This window comes from Siphateles boraxobius, unplaced genomic scaffold (genome assembly GCF_051911475.1).
Source record: "Siphateles boraxobius isolate OS27281-9 unplaced genomic scaffold, OSU_SipBor_1 31, whole genome shotgun sequence".
NCBI classification, from domain to species: domain Eukaryota; kingdom Metazoa; phylum Chordata; class Actinopteri; order Cypriniformes; family Leuciscidae; genus Siphateles; species Siphateles boraxobius.
The window spans coordinates 7,786,556-7,810,503 of NW_027508931.1; the positions used below are offsets into that span (position 1 = coordinate 7,786,556).

General features: G+C 37.5%; 1 protein-coding gene across 3 annotated transcripts in view; it reads left to right on the forward strand.

Moving 5' to 3' along the window:
- The window catches only part of tspan9a (tetraspanin 9a), a 213,031-nt gene that overhangs the window by 111,325 nt on the left and 77,758 nt on the right, over positions 1-23,948 (forward strand). For 2 of the 3 annotated variants that reach the window (XM_077193636.1, XM_077193637.1), the window contains one exon: positions 17,689-17,768. In XM_077193636.1, coding sequence (XP_077049751.1) covers positions 17,706-17,768 — 63 coding nt within the window. In that variant the 5' untranslated portion in view covers positions 17,689-17,705. Of the gene's footprint in view, positions 1-16,776; positions 17,769-23,948 lie in introns of those variants that run through there. The other variant, XM_077193635.1, reaches the window with a different exon arrangement.

A 23,948-nucleotide genomic window follows, 5' to 3' on the forward strand; every position in this document is an offset into this window, starting at 1 on the left:
CGGAAAATACACGGATAAAGTGACCTGGGATTTGACCCGGGTTCGTTTGACTTTGATTCATTCACACTGCCAGTGATTTTCCGGAATCAGAGAGTGGGTTCAACCCGGGCACAACCCGTAAAAATCCTGTAAAGACACGTGACGTCGATGTGACATGTAATGTCTCTGCAGCGTCTATAGTTTGCTTATGAGCTGCGATTTCTCTCTCGAGAAACCACGCGTGTGCATTTTTTCTCTGATTCGATCATAAACTAGCGCATTACGTACCATTTCACGCTGGCGAACGATCCCGGCTTCAGGGCCATCATTAGGACACGGCATTGATTACAGCTTTTGTTCACACAGCGCGTGTTCTGGGACAGAACACGGCAATGTTACTAGGTCCCCAACCCGGCATCAACCCCGGGTCCTGAAAGGGGCTTCAGTTGATCTCGGAACAATTGTTTTGGTGCAGATCTGGGCGTGAACGAACCGAACTAAAGGAAGAAATGTTTTATTTACATTAAAAACATAATATTTATTTACATTAAAAAAACGATTAATTGAATAGGTCAGCCCAAAAGCAGTAATTTAGAGAAATTAATCAAATAATGTAACATTTGTGTATTTTTTATCATTAGGCTTAAATGAAATGTAATGAAATTATATTACAAATGCTATATACTGTCATAACAAGCATGAATCAAACTTAACATGGGCACAAACCTAGTCAACTTCCACATGTTAGGAAGTGTGACGGGCAACTTAACAAAATGCATTATATTCATTTTCACAAAGTCACAATGTAAATTTTGTATTGGTAGCAATACAATTTTGAATATTAAAAATATTCAGTGTATCACCCAGTCACAAAAAAGTCACAAAGTCACCAATATAACACACACACACACACACACACACACACACACACACACACACACACACACACACACACACACACACACACACACACACACACACACACACACACACACACACACACACACACACACACACGCTCATGCAGCAGTGTCAAGAGAGCCTTAGCACTGTGACTCTCAACCTAACGAAAGCCTCACATCTGGGATGTTTGTCTGAGAATATGAAAGAAGTGCATATGGCTGATGTCTCTTAACTTGATGGTCTGCTTTTGCAACCTGTTAGTTAAGCCCCACGTTCCAATTTTATGTCAAAAGATCGGCTGCGTGAAATTAAACTTCCAACTATGACTCGAACAATCAGAGACAGACGATAGCTTGGCTGCAACGCACTTTTCCCCCTAACTGGCTTAATTTTTCATGACACAGATGATGATTTTTACACATGGGAGGCAGATATTGTAATCCGTAGCCGGTGGGTTAGGGGAATGTTATACTTTGCATATAAATCATTTTGAGTGAGGATTTGCCCCTCTAGAGAGTGATTTAAAAATGATAGTATCGTGGCAAAGAAAGCTTAAATATTTTTCCTCGTGCACACATGTCTCTGAAGTTTGCGGTGATCTGTCAGACCTCATTTAGATCACTGTTGCTCAAGGTATAGAATGATGGTGTCAATGTATGCAGAAGATATTATATGTGCTATTGGCCTTTCTAATGTATTTCAGCTGTCAGCAGGTGTCTGCACATTGGTTTGCAGCTGCTTGGTTTTGCTTTAGTCTCTCATGCTACCTCCAAGTCTTAAGAGTTTGGAAGTTGTAATATGGCGTGATGTATGTTCAAATGATTTTTGCCAGAATAGAATGAACATATTGAGCAATTTCATGATTCCCAACAAATATTATCAATCTATAGTTCTATCTATTCTGCCCTACAAAGCAAAAAGGCAGTAACTACGCAGAGTGCAGAACTGAGAAAAATGACTTTAAAGTTATCCTGTCATCCAGCCTAAGTAGTTGTTGGTAGATTATTGGACATGTGGCTGTTACTTTATAGCTTTTTCTTTGTACATATCAATCCTCATATTTAATTTGATATTTTACCCCTATTTTGCAGTTACTGTATTCTTGCTTTGTATTACTTACCAAAAACGTGGCACCATACCAAGGAAAAAGGCAGTAGCTACAGATTATCCAAAAACTATTTTGCCACAACTTGGGCTCTGGGTGTGTTAGATACACTGTATTTGAAACAATTGGAACCATTTGTTTTCCTCAACATGGATATATAAAACCCAAACTAATTTGACCATTTTAGGTCAATATTTTCCAATGTAGTAATGTAGTGTAGTATCTGCTATACCTACATATCACATTAATGTTAAAGCACTGCAAAAAAAATTTTTTGGAGCAATAATAGGCAAGTTAAACACCAATTCAACAGAGCAAAACAAAATCATTTTGCCTAAGTGTTTCTAAGGCTTTTCAAACTCTTATGATGATAACTAAGATAAACAAGTTGATGATTTTATATGGTGCAGTATCTGTTTCAGTAGGTTTTTAAACACAAAGTACTGAATGAAATGAATACATGGGACAGATATTTTAATTTAGTAAACATACATTTAATAATAGATTTTGTGTGTGTGTATATATATATATATATATATATATATATATATATATATATATATATATATATATATGATAATAATAATAAAAATAATTGATGAACACCACATTTTATATGGTTATTACTCATCTTCCTCCACAGCATTGCTCACTGGCAGGGAATACCAAAACACCCTCCTGTTTGGTGGCATGAGAGGACAAACATTACAGATGATGTCTGTATATCATAATATTTCATTGTACAGGGAATAACTTAAATTAGGTCCATCACAAAATAGTGCATGAATTAGGCTAACACAATAAATGAATAGTTTTGCACCCTTAATGAAAATGAAGAAAGAAAGGCCAACACACAAAAACGAAGCCTGGCTTCATAAGTTACATTAGGCCTACAATAATAAGATAAAACTTAGAAGCTTGCAGTCATGTAGAGGGACAACATTTTCATAGGTTAATATAATTAAGGGGAATCCAAATTAAATATATAATTTTATATTCAGATGAAGAAACTGTGCAATAAAAGCATAAACCCTCAAATTTCAGATTCTTCAAAAAACTTTCAAACAAGTTTTAACAAACTTTACTTTCTATTTGTTTTCATGCAGTTTCAGATGCAGTTTACATGCAAAGCAGTGCAAAAATAATATTGAAATTTAGTATTGCATTTCCAGGCGCAGTGATCAGTATGCCAGAGATGTAAAATCACCTTAGAATATGTTGTAGTTGCATCACATCAGCCATAATATTAGTGGTCGACCGATCTATCACCAAGGCCGATATATCGGCCAATATTTGGCATTTTTAAAATATCGGCATCGGCCGTTAAGTTTTTCTGATTAGCCGATGCGTATTCTGACGGGCAGCACTGAGAACATCAGCGTCTGAGAAGAGAACAATAGCGCCTGAACACAGCGCTCACTCACATTCTCCGTCTTCATTAGTATACGATCTCTGTCAGTCATATCTAATACTTTGTTAGACAGAACTGGTAAACAAAAAAAGTAAATGCTATGCGAAAAAGAAAAACGTTTGCTTTTATATTATTTGTAAAGAAAAGGCAAACAGTCAGGCTAAAATACTTTCTCATTTAACGTCAACATTCAACAAATGGCAATCTACATAATTTAAACAAATCTCTGAATATCTAATAAGCATTTAATTTCACAAACCTTGCAGATTTAATGGAATCAAGCAGTGATATCTTGTGAAGTGTACATTTGTAGCCGGCATAAACGTGTTACTGTGAGTGACGTGATCGAAAAACTTTAAATCCTTCATCTTAAAATATGCTGTGCTATATCCAGTTACCCACTGTGTCATATTCATATCGGTTTCACTGTGTGCTGTATATTATATTAGCGTTAACTTGTCTTTATTTGAAAAAAATATGTTTACCAGTGTGCACGAAATTACCAGATTACTGAGTGCCCTGTTACAGTGTTTACTTCCTTTTTATTCACATATTCATATATTTTTAAACAATTACTTTATTTGTGAAAAATACTTTAAGTGGATTGCAGATTCAAGAAGTTGCCATCTAAAGTATAAGCATGTTTATTTTAAAGATTTGTTTTCTAATTTATTTTTAATTTATTAAATATTGATTAAAATAAATATAAAGTGTGTGTATATATATATATATATATATATATATATATATATATATATATATATATATATATATCGGCTTTATATCGGCCACCCTGCTCGCTAAGAAATCTGCATCGGCCATCAAAAAATCAATATCGGTCGACCACTAAATAGTATTAATTATGTTGAGACTAATTTGAAATAGCCTTCTGAATGCAGACAAAATTATTTGAGTACAGGAAAGGCTTTTTCAACAGAGGGCCAAGAAATGTTTCCAAACTCGAGTTGTGATTACTCAAAGTCAATAGACCTGTTAACAACCTCATCACTTTTGTTTATCCGCTGATGTTGTGCGAACCATGAGTTTGACATGTTTGTAGAACACGCTCATTAGTATCAGTGACAACTAAATGGTTTTTTTGTTAACGTGTACAGACTTGTGGAGGTGGGTGTGAAAAAATCTGTTGCAATTTCTATTGAAATGTTTACTGCAGAATTTAAGGGGAACTTATGGTATCTGCTTATTAATGTCTTAATAAATTAACCCTGTGATAATATTTACTACTTCACTTTTGAACTTTCATGATCGATAAAACCAGCTTTTGAGAACAATATGTTGTTCCAAGGAGACTTTTAAATGCTCAAACTATGAGTTTGTTTTATCGTGGAATGTTTATGAGTTTATTCAAGGTAAGACCATCTTGATTGTTGAAGCTTGGCTCTTTCCCAGGAGAGAATCTCTAATCCTCCATTGGATGGACTCACCGATGCTAATCCGAATTGAGGTTTTCTGGGGCGTGATGTTAGGCTCCACTGCCTGTCCTTCTCGCCCTTCCATGCCATCTGCAGCCCTCTTCGGACCCCGTAAAGGAACGAACAGCTTAGTTGGGCCTCAGTAAACAGTGGACAGTCCCACATAGGACCTATCGTCTGCCATAGTTTGAGTCTCTGGTCTTAAGCCAGCTCAGATCATGGTCTACAGGGAGTTGGCCATATTGTGATGCTGGTAGGCCAGCTGGTTGGTTTACATGCCTGTAACCAGTGACTTTTGTCTCCTGTGCTCTTCTCAAGCTAATTTCCTCCTGGTTAGCATAGCTTCATAATCATTACAGGTGGACAAAATAATGAGTGATTTAATGTTTCATTTGCTGTGAAGTAGCTCGGAATGAGGTAATTATGTCTTTGTGAAGTTTTCGCTTTAAACCTTATTTATGAGTCTTATAGTTTCGTAATGATACCAGGAAGACCCTAATGCCTCTAACTTTATGCCCACAAGTGTGCTATACACACATAAAACAATGGCTTGAAGTGAAGACCTCTTATAAACATCGGAAACATAAAATATAAACTGCATCCAAGAAAGCAGACATTCTTCTTTGAAATACATGAGGGCCAGTTATTATCCACATTGCGGTTCTTTTAGGAGGGCTCAGCCGCTTAACTGAATATGAACTACAGTGACTCGGATGAATATTTTTTACTAGTAAAAGACACATTTTTGGTCCTTTTTTGTTACACAGGAGTGGTGTTTTCAAGCTTAGTGTTCATCTTTACAAATTTTCTTTGCTTTTTAGTTTTTGTCATGATGCTCATGTTTATTTTTGCTGTCTGATAATTGTTATAATTGACAACCCTTCATTAACAAACATTCACTTCAGTAACTTCTGATAACTTCTGACACTTTAGATGCGCACTGTTCGACATGGTGGTTTTGAATTGTTTGAAATATAATTGAAATCACTTCAAAAAGAAAAATACAGTTAAGTGCAACGTGCGGCTCAAATCTGTCATATAGGCTACATAAAATTATAATGAGAATATCATTATAATTGTGTGTTTGGGTCATGGGTTTTGATATTGAGACTTCTGTTTTGATGGTGAGACTTTTGTTTTTGTAATAAGGCTCTTAAAAATTATGTAAAAAAAAATGAATTTAGATTTATCGGCCAATATATTGGTTATTGGCTTTCAGATATAAAGAATTATCGGTTATCAGTATCGGCCAAAATTGTCAAATTGGTGCATCCCTAGTTTTCTGAGTAGTTTTGATGTGATAAAAAAAAAAATTTGCCTCTTGATGTACATGATGGGAAATTACTTTATAGCATCTTATCTATGTTTCCATTTTACCTAGAAACATAAATCCTTACCCACCTTAATTCTGGCAAGCTTAATGAATGGACACATAAATCTTCCATATAATAGAGCTTTGGATAAAAGAGTGGTATGCCACAAGCCATTCCTGCTGTGTTGCATCCACAGTTGTAGAGGCAGTGATGTATTGTTATAACGGTTTTGACCTCGAGGAGCTGTATCAGCAGCTCCGGTTCCTACAGACCAGCTGCTTACATTGAACCGCATGTTAAAATGCCCCCGCAAACCTCAAAGACGAGGCTGGAGCCAATGGGCACCATGCCTGCCTCCAAAGTTTCTAGACTCCACCTTCAGCAGAAGCAAGCAATAACTATAGACAGCTTCTTTTCTTGATAAGCTCCGTTTACAAAACTTTCCTAAAGGTTTCCAGTCCCTGTGTGGACATTTGTGTGTTTCTATCTCCAGACCTCCTAATGTGTTTTCTATTGCTGTTTCCATGAAACACAGAGGAGGATTAAGTGTGTGTCGAATTGCCCGACAGGCGCCACAGGAATACTGCCCCTTATAGGCTTTTGCGATGGCGGAAGGGATCATTGGTATAATCACGTTGCTGCAGAGCTGGAAATAGGCTGTAGTTGTGACCGCGGCATCCGCAGGTTCTTCGGAAAAGGTGAAGGGAACCGGCTGGCCGGCGTCACCCTCCCCAAGGATGCACACGTGGTGGGGAGCAGTGGCCGTAAACCACAACACTTTTGTCCACCTCACCCCCCTCTCAGATTCCCAAAATAAAAGTGACCCGCTCTCTCTTTCTCCTCTAATCTTGGGGGGTAACGGATGACTGACTAATGCCTATCTATAGAAGGGGGAAGTGTTTCTCTGGCTGGGGTCCTCCAGTTTGTATTTGACACTGGACACAAAGGTAATATGCAGACAACAACTTTGTGTCCATATTGGCATTTGATGGATGAATTATAGCTGTACTATAAAATGCCTCAAAGCTGAGTGACATATTCCATGCTGAGCAGATATTAGGCTGCAGGTGCAAACAGGAACCTGTTGTAATTTGATGAGTGAAGGTCATCTTAACCATTTTGCTAGGTCTAAATTTTTGACAGTTTGGCAGTCCCATTGCAGATTTTTCACAAATCTGACTTGTCCCATATTGTTGTACAGCACGTTTCCATCAGATTTCATCATCTGTGCACTTCCAGAAGCATTCGAATAATCTACTTTTTTGAAGTATATGTCTGAGCTAGGCTGCTTTTTAACAGTATTTATTGAAGCAGTAGATTGAATGTTCTTGGTTGTTATTTTCTTGGTTATTGCTTTCTTCCAAAAACTATTGAGCTCCCTAAACTCTTAAAATTAAGTTTAAAAATTGTCCATTTAGCTTCTCACTGTCGCAGTACCCTCAGAGACACCCCGCAGTACCTTATCTATGCCTAATACAAACTAATATACACTATTTAGGGGTAGATAAGGTACAGAGATAACCTACGCAGTCACAAGCCATTGAACCCATAAAGTAGAGCTGCCCCGTTAAAAGATCACAATCTCGATTCAAACACCCATGCAATCTAATTCCTAAATGTCAATGATTTGGCTATGTCTGTCTATTAAACCTTTGACAAGTACGATCACAGCAAATCTGCAGGGAACAAAATAGAGTAAATCACCTTTTGAAAGTGACCTGACGCCTCAATTTCAGATTGTATCAATTACATCGTTACACCGCTAGGTGGCGACAAGTAACTGTCATTGAATCATTTAATAGATTTGTTCAAAAACACTGATTCATTCAGTAATGAAACAAGTGAAGTATTTCTGAGTGAGTCGTTGAATCATTCATTCATTCAAAAAAGATTAGAGAATTAAAAAAGGAGGCATCTTGATTGTAATTCGATAAAGCATAGCAATGAGCTTAGTGAAGTGGGAGAAATGTCAGTTGCAATTAAATACTTAGAAGAATTGGTAAAAAAAAATTTTTCTATTTCAAATAGATTATTTACCCAATATTTGTGCATGCAATGCATATTTGTTTATTAGGGCTTGACACCATTAGCTTAGCAACATGCTAAGATCAAACTCTAATGAAATCAATTACGACAATGATGTACTAAAAACACGGATCCTCGAAAATGACAAAAAAAATATTGTATTGTGCATGACAGGCCAGTAGCTGGCAATGTCACTAATAAAATAAAATAAAAACATGCGGAATGAACACATAAGTCTCCAGTGTGGGACGCTGTTTGTTCAGCCTGTTGTTGTATATCAGGGTTTCCGCGGGGCATTAAAAAGCATTAAAAGTCCTTTTTTGTGAAAATTAAGGCCTTAAATGGCATTAAAAAGCATTAAATTTGATTCCTACAGGCATAAAAAAAATTATAGTTTTGAAGAGAATTTTATATCAATTTATTTGAATATAGCCTTCATAATTAATAATCTTTATTTGCTGTCGCAAAATATGTACGTTAGTGTGATAAACACGTGGAACCAATTTGGTATTTGCTTCCGGCCGGAGCAAAAGTTGACACTTTGCACAGCGGTGAACGGGTTGGAACCTTGGAAAAATGGGAAAGTGCAAATTCCAGCCAAAGTGACTGGAAAACGAAACTTTTAAGACATGGGTGCAGTCCGTTAGGGGTAAAAATGAAGGATTTTGGCGTTTGTAAAAAAAAAAAGCATTTAAGTTAGTGACAATGGAAATAAACGCCGTAAAATCCCATGCAGTGTGACGGCCACAAATCGGCGTAAAGAATCGATTTAAATAGTAGGCCTACATCGTGTTTAATGAGGGTTTTATACATTGTGTTACATTTGTCGTCTAATGTCCATAACCGCCGTATAACGTTAGCCCTTTGGAAAAAGGAGAACGCGGCGCACCTAGCGTTTTCTACGCGTTTTTAGGCGCTATATGTGAGCGCGCAGCCTTAGTGTACAACGCGACAAATACTCACATCAAATGTTAACGCAGAGGAACGGGACACAGCAGTTCAGTGAGTTCACAAAAGTTCATTATTTGCATGTGCTTTAAAGCCTTGCCGGATAAACATGTCATTCACTGCTGATGCGCTGTTCTAACATGCGCTTTACTGAGCGCGAACACCCGACGCGCACACGCACTAAAAGCCTGTCTGTCTACAGCGCATGGTTACTGGACTAAGTTATCTTTCGAGTCTTATTCCGTTAATACTCTCAAATACACACAAGGTTTACACAAGGAAAGTTGGTTATGTCTAAACTGAGAGCAAACTGAGAAAATTGAGAGAAATCTGCTTGTTAAATGCGTACGTGTATATTAGATGCGTCGTGTACAGGTCTTAAAGAGACAGTAGCCCTAATAGTAAACATGCAGCCGCTTGTCTTTAAAGGGATAGTTCACCCAAAAATAAAAATTCTGTCATTATTTATTCACTGTAATGTTGTTCCAAACCTGTATAAATTTATTTCTTGTGCTGAACACAAAAGAAGATATTTTGAAGAATGTGGGTAACAAGACAGTTGCTGGTCCCCATTGACTTCCATCGGGAAAAATATACTATGGAAATCACTGGGGTACATCAACTGTTTGGTTACCCACATTCTTCCAAATAACTTCAACAGAAGAAAGAAACTTATTCAGGTTTAAAACAACTTGAGAGAGTAAATGATGACAGTTAAATTTTTTGGGAGAAATCAATTTAATGTTATTAAAACAACAAAACAGAGGAAATCACTCACTGCTCTTGACTGAGAACTTTAATAGTAGCTTTAATAAGAATCAATGTATAATTTATACAGTGAAGACTATATTTGACTTTGACTGAACATTTGCTCTCACTTTGCGGAAAAAATATCGGGATATATATGGTATATCGATATTCAGCCAAAATATATCGGGATATGACTTTTGGTCCATATCGGCCAGCCCTACGGGCCACTGATAGCAGCGGCAATGAGCACTTTGGTTACTTGATTTAAAAAACAACACATTTCAGATTGCCTCTTCTTTAACAAACGAGCGAAATGAATGCTCTGCTAGTTAACTGGAGAGGTTTTATTTATTTGTATTGTTACATTCTTGCCGCGAGATGTTTTAAAAAAGGTGGGGACACAATCGACTTTGGCAAAAGTGGAGGGGCAAGTGGCAAGTGGCCCACCTGCAAATTACGCCTATGTGTTCCGGGAAATATATATATATATATATATATATATATATATATATATATATATATATAATCTGTGGTTAGTCATGGGTCGTGTATGGCATTAAAAAGTTTAAAAATGGCATTAAAAAGGCATTAAATTTAATTTGAAAATACCTGCAGAAACCCTGTAGTATATGCAGAGCTTTTCAATTTGTCCACTTATGAGGCTCCATGACTACCAATCTGTATAATTTTCTAAATATAGTTGTAAGTGTTTTATCACCTTGTAGCCTCTTTCTTGCATAATAAAATAATGTCAGCTCAAATCAATAATTCTTGTCCATTCAGTATTTATATGGTAAGCAGTCATGTAATTAGCAAGATAATGTACAGTTAGCCAGTCATTATCTCAGAATAAACCCCTTCTGGATGATACTGTCAGGGTTTATTTTGTGATAACGACCAGTTGGCTGAACATTAACCTATATTAGCCGTTTTAATTGGCCATTTATGTACACTGTTCTTAGGCACTGTTCAACATTCACTGTGTATTAGTGTCATAGCACTTTTATCAAAAAGTTATTTTTCAGAATCTGTTCTGTGACCACCAATTAAACCCAGTGATGATGAATGAATACCCAACATCTTTGACTCTGTTTTTTTTTTTCTCATGTGCAATTATTCATAATGGTGAATAATTTGTTCATAGACACTATTATTATGCATTGACGCTCTGATCCGTTTACTTGAAGGGATGAAAAGTCCCTCTTGACAAAAAAGTGGGAAGCCATGCTTTTCTCATTAATCTACATATGCTTCAGGCTTTTTCATCTTGTTTATTAGAGAATTCATATACAGTGCTTGAACAAGTCAACTTCAGTTACGTTCTGCAGGCCAGGCGTTCCCTCTTGAGGTAAATGCTAATGTCGGGTTGAAGTTTGTTTGCTCTACTTTGTTTAGGTTGTTCTGTCCTCTCACTCTCTTACATGCTTATCTGCTGTTACACTGATGGATGAGGCTGTGGGTTTGCTGTTTAAACTGGAGATTGAGGTGCCGGGTCCCTGTATCCCTCTTTCTTTCATTCACATTCTCTCTCTCTCTTGCCCTGCCTACCTGTGTGGTCTGTTGCTTTGTCAGCGCAGAGCTGACAGGAGGCCCAGCCCTGTCGTTTGTCTACCAGTACCGTTTGCATAAGGTCACGGAGTCATGCTGCCTGTTGAACAGTGTGGAGTATACTGGATTTCATACTGACAATCTGAAATATTCTTTCAGATTGTGTGGCAAAAACTGCCAGCGTGAAACGATACTTTTACTATAGTTTCACAGGGCTCTGCTGCTGCTAGAGAATGTAGGTTTTTGCATGTTTCCATGTAATGCACTTACAGCACATTGGAAGTAAAGTGTAATAAACATGTCATAGAAAATGTCTAATTAAAGTAATCTCTAAACTACTTTTACAGTAGTCTCACTATTAAGATGTTATACAGTTTACACAGTTTATACAACTTTACAGCTCCAGTAATAGTCCCACATTTTAGCTTTTTTATTTATTTATTTAAACCATTGATGTTAATTTTCATCTAGTATTTACTTCTATTGTAAGAGCCTTAACCACTTATATCTGTAAAACTGAAGGCTTGGTCAAAATTATTTTTTTTCTGTTAATCACCAGAAGTTACAGAATTTATATGAATTGCAAATAGTTGTTCTTGACTTAAATGGAGACAAAAATATACAAAAATAAAAATATATGCTATCTATTTTAGTATATGCTGGATTTATGTGAATATATGAAGCTAATCAAATATTAGCACAATAAAGACGACATTTCCTTCTTTGCTAGTATTCGATTATCCCTCCAAATAGTTTCATTTGTTAAACATCATCAGACCAGCATTGTCTGCATAACAAAGAAAACATCTTGTTTTATTTTACTTATTGATTGATGGCCTGCAGTAGAGTATATTGACTTTATCACATAATAAACCCCTAATATACAATTTCTAGCAGACACTTTTACTGATGATTTCCTCCAAATCTTTTTTCCCTTATTCTGTAGATAATGAGTGAGAACCTTGTTATCGAGTTGTCTATACCTTGATGAATTATCCAGACTTCACAAAAGGCCAGGCTTATCAGCAAATATCACATGAAATGGAGATGTGACTTGAGTGAAGTCCTGAGATAGAGTGTCGACTGTTTACTTGCGTTTGAAGAGAGCCTTTTGACGTGAATTCCTAATTATAACCTTTGCCGAGATGATGCTCTACCGATTGCCAGACTTTTCGGAGACGATCTGTTATTAGGCACACATGTCTGACAGCCATTTGTTTGTTCAGAGAGATTTTCCTCTTTATAGAGGTGTGTGGTCTCGTTTAGGGGTATGGCTTTTTTCACACCTGCAAATGTACATAACAAACTAGCAACTGTGTCTCGGAACAGTTAGCTGTGCATTTCCAAGGCCTTATTCGTGTAATTATTGCACCACTCCACTCACTGCTGTTTAAAATCATATTGGATGAACATCTTTTTGACCTCCTGGCCTTTGCTTTCAAATGTGTTTTCTGAACAGAATGTGATGTTCATGTGAGGACCTTGAATGAATTTATGCCTCTATGCCTCTCTTATAAATTGAATGTTTCTCTCAGTCGCTCTTCTGAGAAGTTTAAATTTGTACGGAATCTGCTGGAGTGGATAATAAACCATATCAAATTGGTCTGCGTCATATGAAAATCAGTCACTGGATTAATTCCATTGGAATGTCTGTAATGCATTTTGATCTTAAACGTTCAGCAGGTGATTTCTTGAGATTTTGTCTGTAATTGGATATACATTATACCTAGGTATAAAACCTAGATATAGTGTGCCAATACATTTGTTTCAATCAACTGAGGGAGTCTTTAACAGCCCTATCCTCAACAATTTAGAGCTTGTTTCTGAACTTAAGCTTTTAAAGATGACCTAAACACTATTCCATTCTCATTGCAGCAAAATTAGATTGCTTAATCTCTCAGATAATGTCTTGGTAAAGCTACCCCAGATCTCGAACGCAGTGCAATTAAAGACACTCAACTTATGAAAGCAGCAAATTAAGATTTAAGTTAGTGAAGATAAGATTCTTGCGAGTGCATCGATCTATTTTTATGTCTTTGTAATCACTCTACCATGTAGCATTACAATAATCAACTTAGGCACTCTTTGAACTTGCTTTTTTAATGGTTCTCAGTGGGTCTTAGAAGTATCTTCTACCCCCACTGTTTCGTAAAATCAGTTTTTCTTTTTCTGAAGCCTTCTTTTACTTGTCTCTTGATCTCTCAAAGTCCCTTCCTCTGTGCATGTTTGAATTTTTGTATGTGTTATTTGAAGTTCTCAGAGATACATGCAAACAAAGAATCATGTTAAATGTGTGGTTGTCAGATTTATTTTATAAAAAATACCATGATGTCCAAATGTCTTTCGGACATTAGGGCATGGAGCAAAAAACAGATTAAATTAAAGACTTTTGGAAACATCCATCTATAGTTGTTTACTAAACAATTATGAGGTTACTCTAAATTTCTAAATTTTTGTCTATATTTTTGTGTATGTTTTTATAATTTTAACTGTTTTACTGTAAAAATGCAGATATTGTTTAATCTTGTATAATGTAGCTGCATTTTAAATGGACTCATAATTTTTTTGTATATTTCCTTATATATGATAAAGTAACTTACATTTAACTAATTAACTGTTAAGTTTTTTTTTCCCTTCAACTGCTGATGTTAGTTGCTCCTTTAAGAAGTTCCATAAATATTAATCCTTACGAAACTGCAAATAATGAACCATAGCAACTTGATCAGTCATATGAAAATCAGTTTTGCCATGCTTTCGGTTAATTTATTTCATGTTTTCTTCTCTCATGTTTCACCTATTTCAATTCTAAAGAGACAATTCACTCCCTATAGTGTAAAACAAGCTTTGGTATCTCATTACTGTACAGCAATGAAAGTCATCCTGTTTTTTTCCCCATCATTTTCAAGTCATCCCTTTTTAAATTAAAATGTATATATTTAAAATTCAGTTCAATAAATACAATGATGAATAAATACAGTAAGATTCAAATATTATATAATGTTTCCATATTACAGTAATGAAATTGAAATGTTTTCACCTTCAGAACTGAGATTATTGTGTAATTGTTATCCATGCATACAAATTCATGCCTGTAGCGTTAGGCCAGTGCTGTAAATTGCAGTCCCATCAATCCCTGCCTCACCGCAAACTTTAGACAACTTCTGTTGATTGTCTTGTTTGTTTTGTCTTGCTTGTTTTTTGTTTTTTTTTAGTCAGTATGAGCACAGTCTCTTGTGGGTATCGAGTTCGGCGTGTGGTCTTGAGCGTGTGCTCTCTGCACAGGACAGAATCAAGAGTAGATGGCTCGAGAGGTGGTCAAACTAATGCCCGTCAACCCTCGTGCCAGCATTGATGCAGGCGATATTGAATCAGGCATTAGCAGACTGATGACTTCAACCCGAAGGGCTCTGCATTGTGGAGCTTTCTACATGGGGTTTCCAGCTCTGAATAAAGCCAGATTCTCCAATCAAGACCTACTATAGTGCTGTCAATAGCATTGACATTAGGGGATGTTTAAAGCTGTGAATCATGCTACTAAACACAGGGTGCACTTTGGATATCTGCAGGAAAGATGGCACAGTATTGTAATGAAACACGATCGATGACAGCTGGCTGATTCGCTGATTTAAGTAGCCAAATTAACCGTTTCACACTTGCAGCTTGAAATGCTTCATTAGTGCCTACTGACCATTTAGTCCAGAGTCGCTGAGGCGTGACAGTAAAATGAAATAGATTTTTTCATTTTCGTTGAAAACATGCTTGCAAATGTTACTTACACCACATTGTTTGTGGGCCACCTCCAAGTTTCTATGAAATGCTTGTCTGAAGATATATCATGGTTTAGGTTGTGTAAATTTTTTTAAATTTTTTTATGGAAAATAGGGTTGGGCAATATTCACATTTTAAGAATTTTTCCCTTTCAATTTATAAATGTGAATTTAATTTGCCAGAAGGACAAGTGATTGCATTTTTATTCTGAAAGATCAAAACTCTGATATAAGATTCACAGCACAAACAGTATGGGTCTCCTTAAAGGTCGATACTTAGGGTTATATGGTTCCTTAATCCAAGTATGAGCAATGGGGTTGATTGGAGACACTGGGACATGACTCAGGTCAGACTCAAACCTGGGACCCTGTAAGCCTATTATATTGTTATATAATATAATATATTATATTATATATTATTTTACTGTAGTATATTTAGCAAACATGATTTTGCATTCTCTTTTGATTACGAGGAAAATATTTAGGTAAACTTTCATTTAGCTTTATAGCAATTCTTCTTTGGATTTGGAAGTGGTAGTGGACTTAGTTGTTCTAAAAGAAATGGGTTGGAATTTTCCAACGAACCCCCCCCCCCCCCCCCCCTCTCTCTCTCTCTTTCTCTCTCTCTCTCTCTCTCTCTCCCTCTCTCTCTTTAAAAATAATGTGGTCAGAGAGAACATAAAGACTGGTCTGACTGTACAGTTAATTAAATGTTTGCTATTAAGTTACAGCCAACACATTGAAATTTGAAAACTTAAATTGCCTAATTAACTATTTTTTTTACTTATGAACTCTTTTAAAGGAAATTGGAACTACTCACATTTACAGTCCACAGTATGTATAAAACACATGTTTGGTGTGAGCGCACAGCAATGCATCAGGTACTTAAGATGTAACTCTATGTTCCGCAGAAAAGCCTAAAGTATCTTCTAGCTACTATCCAGTCTCAATGCTTAAAATGGTGCCATAATTCCTGAAGCTGATACACTGCCAGTTTAGCCATGCTTCTTAAACGGCAAAGGGAGAGTATGGATAAAGGGTTTTACAGTAGTAAACACCTGTCACACACCAACCTCCAAATATGATCACAGGTTTCGTGTCACTGCCACATTTCTGTAAATATCACATAGTAATATTTGATTAACCCATAAATGTAACTTACGGATTAAATTCAGATCCTTATTTTTGCACTTATTGCAACTCAAAGCTCCTTGTTTTTATTACCATATCCACAGTCCCTTGCCATAGTCAAATGTGCAGCTGCGTGCTTGGTCTCATATTCATCTCCCTGCCCCATCCAACCCCACCAATCACCCCTCCTCTTCCCCCGGTCCCTCTCCTCTTCCATCAGCTCATTTTTTTAATTCATCGTAGCCCTCCCAGACTCTCCCCTGGCCAGTTAGCGCAGTTGACAGCACTGAACATGTATAGGCATAAAGCACAGGGATGATAAGCACATTAAAGCTGCTGTATTGGCTAGGGGAGGGGCTAGCACCAGTAGCTGCTGCCTTATTGGTGATCTGAGTGGCAGGGGAGGGGCTGAGAGGAGTACAGGCAGAGAGAGAGATAGAGAGTAAGGTGGGTTATTTGCGCTAGGTTGGGAGGGAATGCCCACTAGATGCGGCTGCTGATAATAGTGTGTATCAGCACCAGAGCAGTGATTGAGAGCACAGTCAGAGAGAGGAGGAGAGGAGCAAGGAACAGAATGCCGTGCCGGAAAGTGGTTAAATCAGAGCAGCGTTATTGATTCAGGAAAACAAGGATAAAAAAAAATAAAGGGAGAGTCTCTCGGAGCGTAAAATCCTGAGAGGAGAACGGGGGTGGAAGTTAGAAGGCTGTGGGAACTCATCGACTGAGGTCAGCAGGCAGGAGTGTGGGATCGAGCAGCAGCTGAACCAAGCCGGTCATTGCTTGGGCTGGGGGTGGACACTCTTTTAGAGGGGTAAAGAGGAGCGTAGGGTGAAGGAATACTGCTTAAACTTCAGTTACACTCAACGTGCACCTGCTTTTGGGAGTAATGTTTCTGGATATTACAGCAAGGCTACGGTGCAAGCTGCCACTAAAGCGATTTTGCAAAGCCACTATCTGATTGATCTAATCCTGATCTTTTGTTTGAAAAAGAAAGACTAGTATTTTTGGAGCACTAGAGCGCAAGTTCATGGTTCTGCTCAAGGGCTATTCCGAGAGACATGCTAGAGAATGAAATAAAGAACGTGGCTTCCGTTCCAGAGCATGGAGAAGTCAAGTAGCGAGGAATCCGCCATCCACCGTAGCCCCTCAGTGGACAGCCGCGACTCAGACTTTGCCCAAGCCTCCACCTCCGGGCGTCCGTTTGGAGGACGAGGCTTTACTGCCGGCGCCTTTTACGGGTCCACTGGCCCACGTGCGCAAACTGCTGCTCAAAGCGGGGCGGCTGGCGACGACAAAAGCAGTAATAAGTACAAGGCTCCTAAAGGCAGCAAATACGTGGTCTTTTATCTGGATCTATCCTTTGTGTTCCTTCTAGAGTTCAAGAAGTGCAACATGGCCAGAGGCTGCCTGTGCTGTCTGAAATACATGATGTTTGTCTTCAACCTCATCTTCTGGGTAAGTCACGCTTTCAATTTTCTTCTGCTCTGTTCTTCCTTTACTAAAGATTTGCGGCCGCTTGATGGTCAGAATTCTGTTACTTGTTCTTTGATGGCAACAAATATACATTGAGATGTCATGGTGCATGCTCCTCATAGTGCCCCGTGCCGGTACTGGGACTTTTCGGTCATGTGTTTTTCCAATGTTATGTCAGGCTAGTCATGCTCTCATTTACGTACTCGCTACTATTTCTGGCTGCCTTTGAGTCTCCTGGGGCACCCTGGGAAAACTGTGCCACACTCCTAGAATGGGTTTAGCTTGCGACTTGCTTTGATGAGATGCTGTGATGTTTACACAAGGATCGTTAGAAAACAGTCCATGTTTTCTCTTTAATTACATTCAATTAAAACTCTTAACAACTGTAAAGTTTGGTGAGAACTGAAGTGAAAGAGATTTGTCCTCAACTTATTCATTAAATGCATTTAAATTTGTGTTTGCTTCAATGAACACTCAATTTATGGAGTTTCTGTTTAATTTTGCTCATGCATTTTATTCATTTTTGGTATTATTTGGCTTACTGTTGATTTATGAGGATGGTCCGTTTGAAAAGGGCATGTTTTTGTCACTCATTTTTTTGTGAAGCATATCTCAGAACGATGGAGGTAGTGGATTAAAAGCTGATGGGGGAGAGTGTGTGGAGGACATTAGGCTAAGTCTTTTGTGGAGCGGCACTCAAGCATAAACGTTAATCGCGTAAGCTAACAAGGTTCGCCTCACACTCGTACTCTCAGAAAGTAAAATCTGGGGCACTATTAGAGGTCTGACTCTGCATAAAATACTTCCCTCATCTATCCACCTCTCTGTCTACGACAATAAAAATATATGTGAGATTAAATACATCATAGAGCTTCAGTAAAATCAAGCTGAAATGTCGTACAGGGCGGGTAGACCGTCACGTTACCAGAGTCCTGATACTTATTTTGGTCTTGGCTGAGGTATAAGTCTAAAAGGTGTGTGTGCAAAGGAGAACAACATGTGGCAGTGTCGAAGGGCAGGTAATAGAGTTGTTTATCATGATGCTTGTGTGATCTTTTTTCACCAAAGATTAACCTAGAGTGACACCCCCACGGGTGCTTTCGCAGTTCAGCGGGGCATTAACCCAGTCTGTAGCTGTGGGATTGTGGTCAAGGGTTGTGAACTTTGATATGACACTGTCAGAAAGATCTTGAAATCTCTGAATTTATATTTATTTACCTCTTTATAAAAACAAGGGCTATGGGTTAGTTTTGTGTTTCTGTGTGCTTGAGTAGTTGCAGCGAAAACCGCCTTGTCCTCTGGTGATGCAGCTCCTGCTGAGAGATAATTTAGATGTTTTGATGGTAATTTTCTTTTAATGCTTCCTCACACGACCTGATTTGAGTCCCATGAGGTCATTCCAACATGGGCAGCAGTCAAAGTCCTTGAACTATGCGTGTGCAGTTACCAGCATGTGAGTGTGATTTAGAGTTACGACATTCCTCAGAGAGTGATGGCGACCGAAGCTTGGTGATCTCCATAGGAGAGATGGACTCTGTATCATGACACCCCTGTGACCACGCTCCTCGTGCTTTGGTGCTCCAGGAATTGCAAGGTTACCATGCTGTGGAACGCCGAAGCCTGTCACCCCATCCGCTTTAGAGAGCCAGGTGCTGCCGCCTGCTGCCTCTTCACAGAGCTTACGGTTGTAACTCAAGGCACTAGATAAATAGAATCATGAACCTCGGACTTGTCATCAGGCTCCTCTACAGGACTTCAGCAGTTGCTTGTGACCATCTGGCTTGTCTTTCTTAGGTGGATTAGCTTGGTTTGAGCTGGACAGCTTCAGCACAGATTAGAGCATTTAGTGGTGAGCTTTGTTACACCATGCTGTGTTCCTGATTCTGTAATGGGTCAGTGCTCACCATGTCTATATGACCCATGACTTTTTTTATTTTATTTATGAGGAATGCTTCATAATTTGCCCTAGTGGCAGCAAGTAGAATGTCACAAATACTACTTGACTAGAAACTGCAGTAACTACTTGTTTCTTCAATTTAAATTCAGTAATTTAGTCAGTTTTGAACTGTTGCTGTTTGCAAAGTAATACATAGTGTGTTGTTATTGTACATATATTTTGTACATTTTATATTTAATGTATCTTATTAATATTATTATTGTTTTTTGTTTTTTTAACCCTTTTGTTAAGCACTTTTCACAAAAGACTTCTAATGCTTTAAAAAAAGAATTTTTTTAATATTTTTTTTGGAGGACCCTCAACACATGCCCCACACATTCAGTCCCACCATTTATATTGGTATCTCTGAACATTAAGCTGTGATAAAGTATGTTAACAAAAAATTGTATCAGCTTTCATTACATTACATTTAATTGTTAATGAATATCGATTGGTTAGTTTTGATTGGGCTACATGTACCTTCTCATAATGACGCCATTAACCTCTCAGATTCAGATAAGCTCACCAGATTCATTACAACCTCATTTATTTCTTGTGAGCTGATGTAATTTGTCTATCATTCGAATCATGCTGAGCCATATTTCACAGAAATATTTCAGTGACACAGTGCTTTTTCTTTTTCCTTCTCCTGTCCTGTTACCGTCTTACGGCTGGCTAAAGCATTACATCAGGATGCCCCACTACATCCTTTGTAAAAGACTGAATGCACTGCCTCATTTCACCGCCATTATCATACTACATCTAACACATTCTTATTCAAACAATACTGCCACCTCAGCAGTTTTCTGTAAAGGTTTGCTGCTCCTTATCAAAGCTGCTGCCTCTTTGTTTGCACCTTTCATTTATGAATTCTGAGGTTCACTCCAGGGATTGCAGGGGATTTATCTGCCATTTGGTCCAAGGTAACAGAAGATTAGAATGTTTGTTGATTTAATCACCTAGGTTGACATTTTGGAGTTTGACATGTTGGTGTCGGTGGGTGCTTCTTCAAAGCTCACAAAGTGAGTGGCAGTCTCAGGGTACTTTGGAAAGGAAAAGGTGTGTGCTGTCGAACACATGAGCAGTAGAGTGGAGGTCTACACTGCGGCAGTTACACTCACCCTCCACCCCCCTGCTAGCGAATGTATGTTTTCATACAGATCTTCCATCCAGGGTAGCAAATCTATTTTTTTCTTTATCTCATTCATTCTTTTATTTCCTCTCTTCTGCGTGAAATCCATTTAAGAGCTTTAATCGCTCTTTCCAGCAGGGGTTTTCTTATTGTTTTAGCAAGCTTTCACAGGTCTGTTTTTACCTTCAACACTTTCTCCTGGCAAGTGTGTTAATCGGCATCTTTCATTCTGAGAAATCTTTCTATCTATCCATCTATCTATCCATCCATTCATCCATCCATCCATCCATCCAAATTTGTTTCATATTACAATGCAAATTTCTAGGATATTGGCTGTTTATTAGTACTTATAAAACACATATTAATGCCTTATTCTGCATGACCATTTTCTCACCCCTTAATCCTAACCAATATCTAAACTTAACAAAAACCATACTAATTATTAATAAGCATAATCATGCACAAAAGTCATTCTCAATTATTAGTTAATAGTGAGAATTGGACCTTAATCTAACGTGTGACCAAAAACTCTCAATGAATTATAAAGTCACAAATAAATAAATACAAATCAGACTAAGCTCAAATTTGCTAATTTTCTGACCAAATTAAATAAAACATTTTTTGAACGAGTGTTGGGTATAACATGAAACTTCACACCGCTAACAAACTGCAATCTTTACACACTTTGTAAAGAAAAAAAAAGCAAACGAGTTCTACGCAAAGACGATTGTATTGCGGCAACTACCCCGACAAGGAGTTCACCGCTTCAACAAATAATAAACCACTTTTCCGATCGTCGCCACAGTATTGTCCTTTTCATTTAGAACTGTTTGCCTTTTTGTCTGCACTGCGAATTCAATGCGAATTGGATGCAACAGATTTGTAATTAGTCCCAATTTGAGCATCTGATATAGTTGTTTACCACATTCTTTACTTAACATCATTTACTTAGCTGCTTAGTTTCCTGCGTATCTGGGGGAAATTCTTTCAGTAAGTGCATCTAGACCTTCGATTTCCTGTACCGTATTGTCTGCCGTGTCTCCTGGAAGGGTTCATTAGCTCTGGGATCTGGTTGGATCAGTTGGAAATGTTTTTCTTTACAGGGGGCCTGACATTGTGAAGTGGTTAAGAATCTTTATATAGAATTAGTTCTGCACAACCTTACATTACTTAAATACACAGGAATTAAAGCTATTGTGACTGTTAATGGTCTAGTTTGCTCTTTATTTGTACCTTATTTGTGTTTTTTTGTTTGTTTTTTTACTTCCAGAGATGCATGCATTGCTTAACCATCCACTTGGCCTGAAGCTCAGAGGTAGTGATCTGATAAAGGCCCATTTAGTAGTGGACTTGAGGTAGACATTGTGGCCTTCATTTGAAGAGTTTGAGCCAATTCTCAGAAACAGAGTTGGTCAGATTATGCCCTTTCACTTCTGCCTCTGATTCATAGCAGCTCATGGACCAATTAAAAATAAATTCACCCAAACCCAAGGGCAATATATGTTTTCATATCTCCATAACACCTTGAGAGACATTTCAGTTGATTCATTTGTCATTTTAGTTCCTCTCGCCTGTCTACCCCCATGAGGAAATAACGTTACCTGTACAAAAATAAATCAAAGAGCTGTACAGGGCATAACGAAGGCAACCATAGAAACACAGACCTATCTGTCAAAATCATAACTGTTCTTCTTTAAGACCTTGATGAATTGTGTTTTTAGAAATATAGGGCATTCAGCACTTTCTTTCTGCGTTTTATTAGCTGTTGTAATCGTGCTGAAGTGTCATGTAATGCAGAAACTAAGTAAGTGCTGCATGGGGCTTAATGATTTGTCAGTGTCTTGTACCATAAGCATCATGTTATTTAAAAAAAAAAAAAAAATTTTATAAAAAAAGATAAAAAAGCCCTACTGTCCCATTCAGCTGCATTTTGTTTGTTTTTGAAAGGAAGAATGCAGTGCAGAATGGGTGATGGGTGGTGCTTGGCTCATGAATATTAATTATGCAATAATAGGTTAGTCTAGTTGTCCTTTCTGATTTGCTGAATTTAACACTTATCTGTAGCTGATATAACAATTTGGCACAGGCTTCTGTTAGGTATTTTTTTATTTGATGTATCCATCTGCTAGTTTCAAAGACTGGGCTTTCCATTTAGTAACTAATTTTGTTTGCATTTCAAAAAATATGTAAAAAAATACATACAGGCATATAAAGATAATAATCAAATGAAATATGTAAAAATATGATAAATACACTGAAATTAAACAAAAAATATAAAGACTTCCATATCACTTTTTGTCTTTATTATATTTAGGTGTTTCTGTTTCTCAATTGGTAGAGCATGCAACACCAAGATTTTGGTTGTCATTTTGGGTAAAAGTGTCTGCAAAATGTATAAATGTAAATGTTGGCATTTCTCAGCAAATACGGATTTTTTCAATTAGTTAATCAGCATTTACTGTAATTGATTAATACTTAAATGAATTGGCAGCCCTATGTAAAATACAATCATTTTCTCCCAAAGGGGGAAGAAGGTGAGCTTTTTTGTTGTCCCTGTTTGTAATGTGTGAAATGTGTCAGAAAAGTGCAAACAATCTCTTTAAAGGGTTAGTTGTGTTGCTGTCTATATGTAGGGGTCAGAAAGCTCTCAGACTTCATTCTTCATTTGTGTCCCGAAGATGATCAAAGGTCTTACAGGTTTGGAACAACATGAGGGTGAGTAATTAATGACAGAATTTTCATTTTTGGGTGATCTAACCCTTTAATGTTATTTGCTGTATTATAGTCTATGTATGGAGGACAATAGAATCTCATTATAATGACTGTTTTGGCATATCTTTTTATTTGTTAAAAATCACAATACACCTTCAGTGTTAGTGCAGTTACCTCATGGATGCTCATTCAGGACATATGGAAAGCTCTGCGGAGCACCAAATGTGTGTCGGAAGGAGAGTACACTTATTGACTTTTATGAAATGCTAAAAATAGCAGGATTAAATGTGCAGCATAGCAGTTTGAATCTAATATACATTTAGCCTACTTTTCTTTCCTGAGAAAAAAAAAAGCCTGGGAAGCAGCCTTCCATTTGAACAAG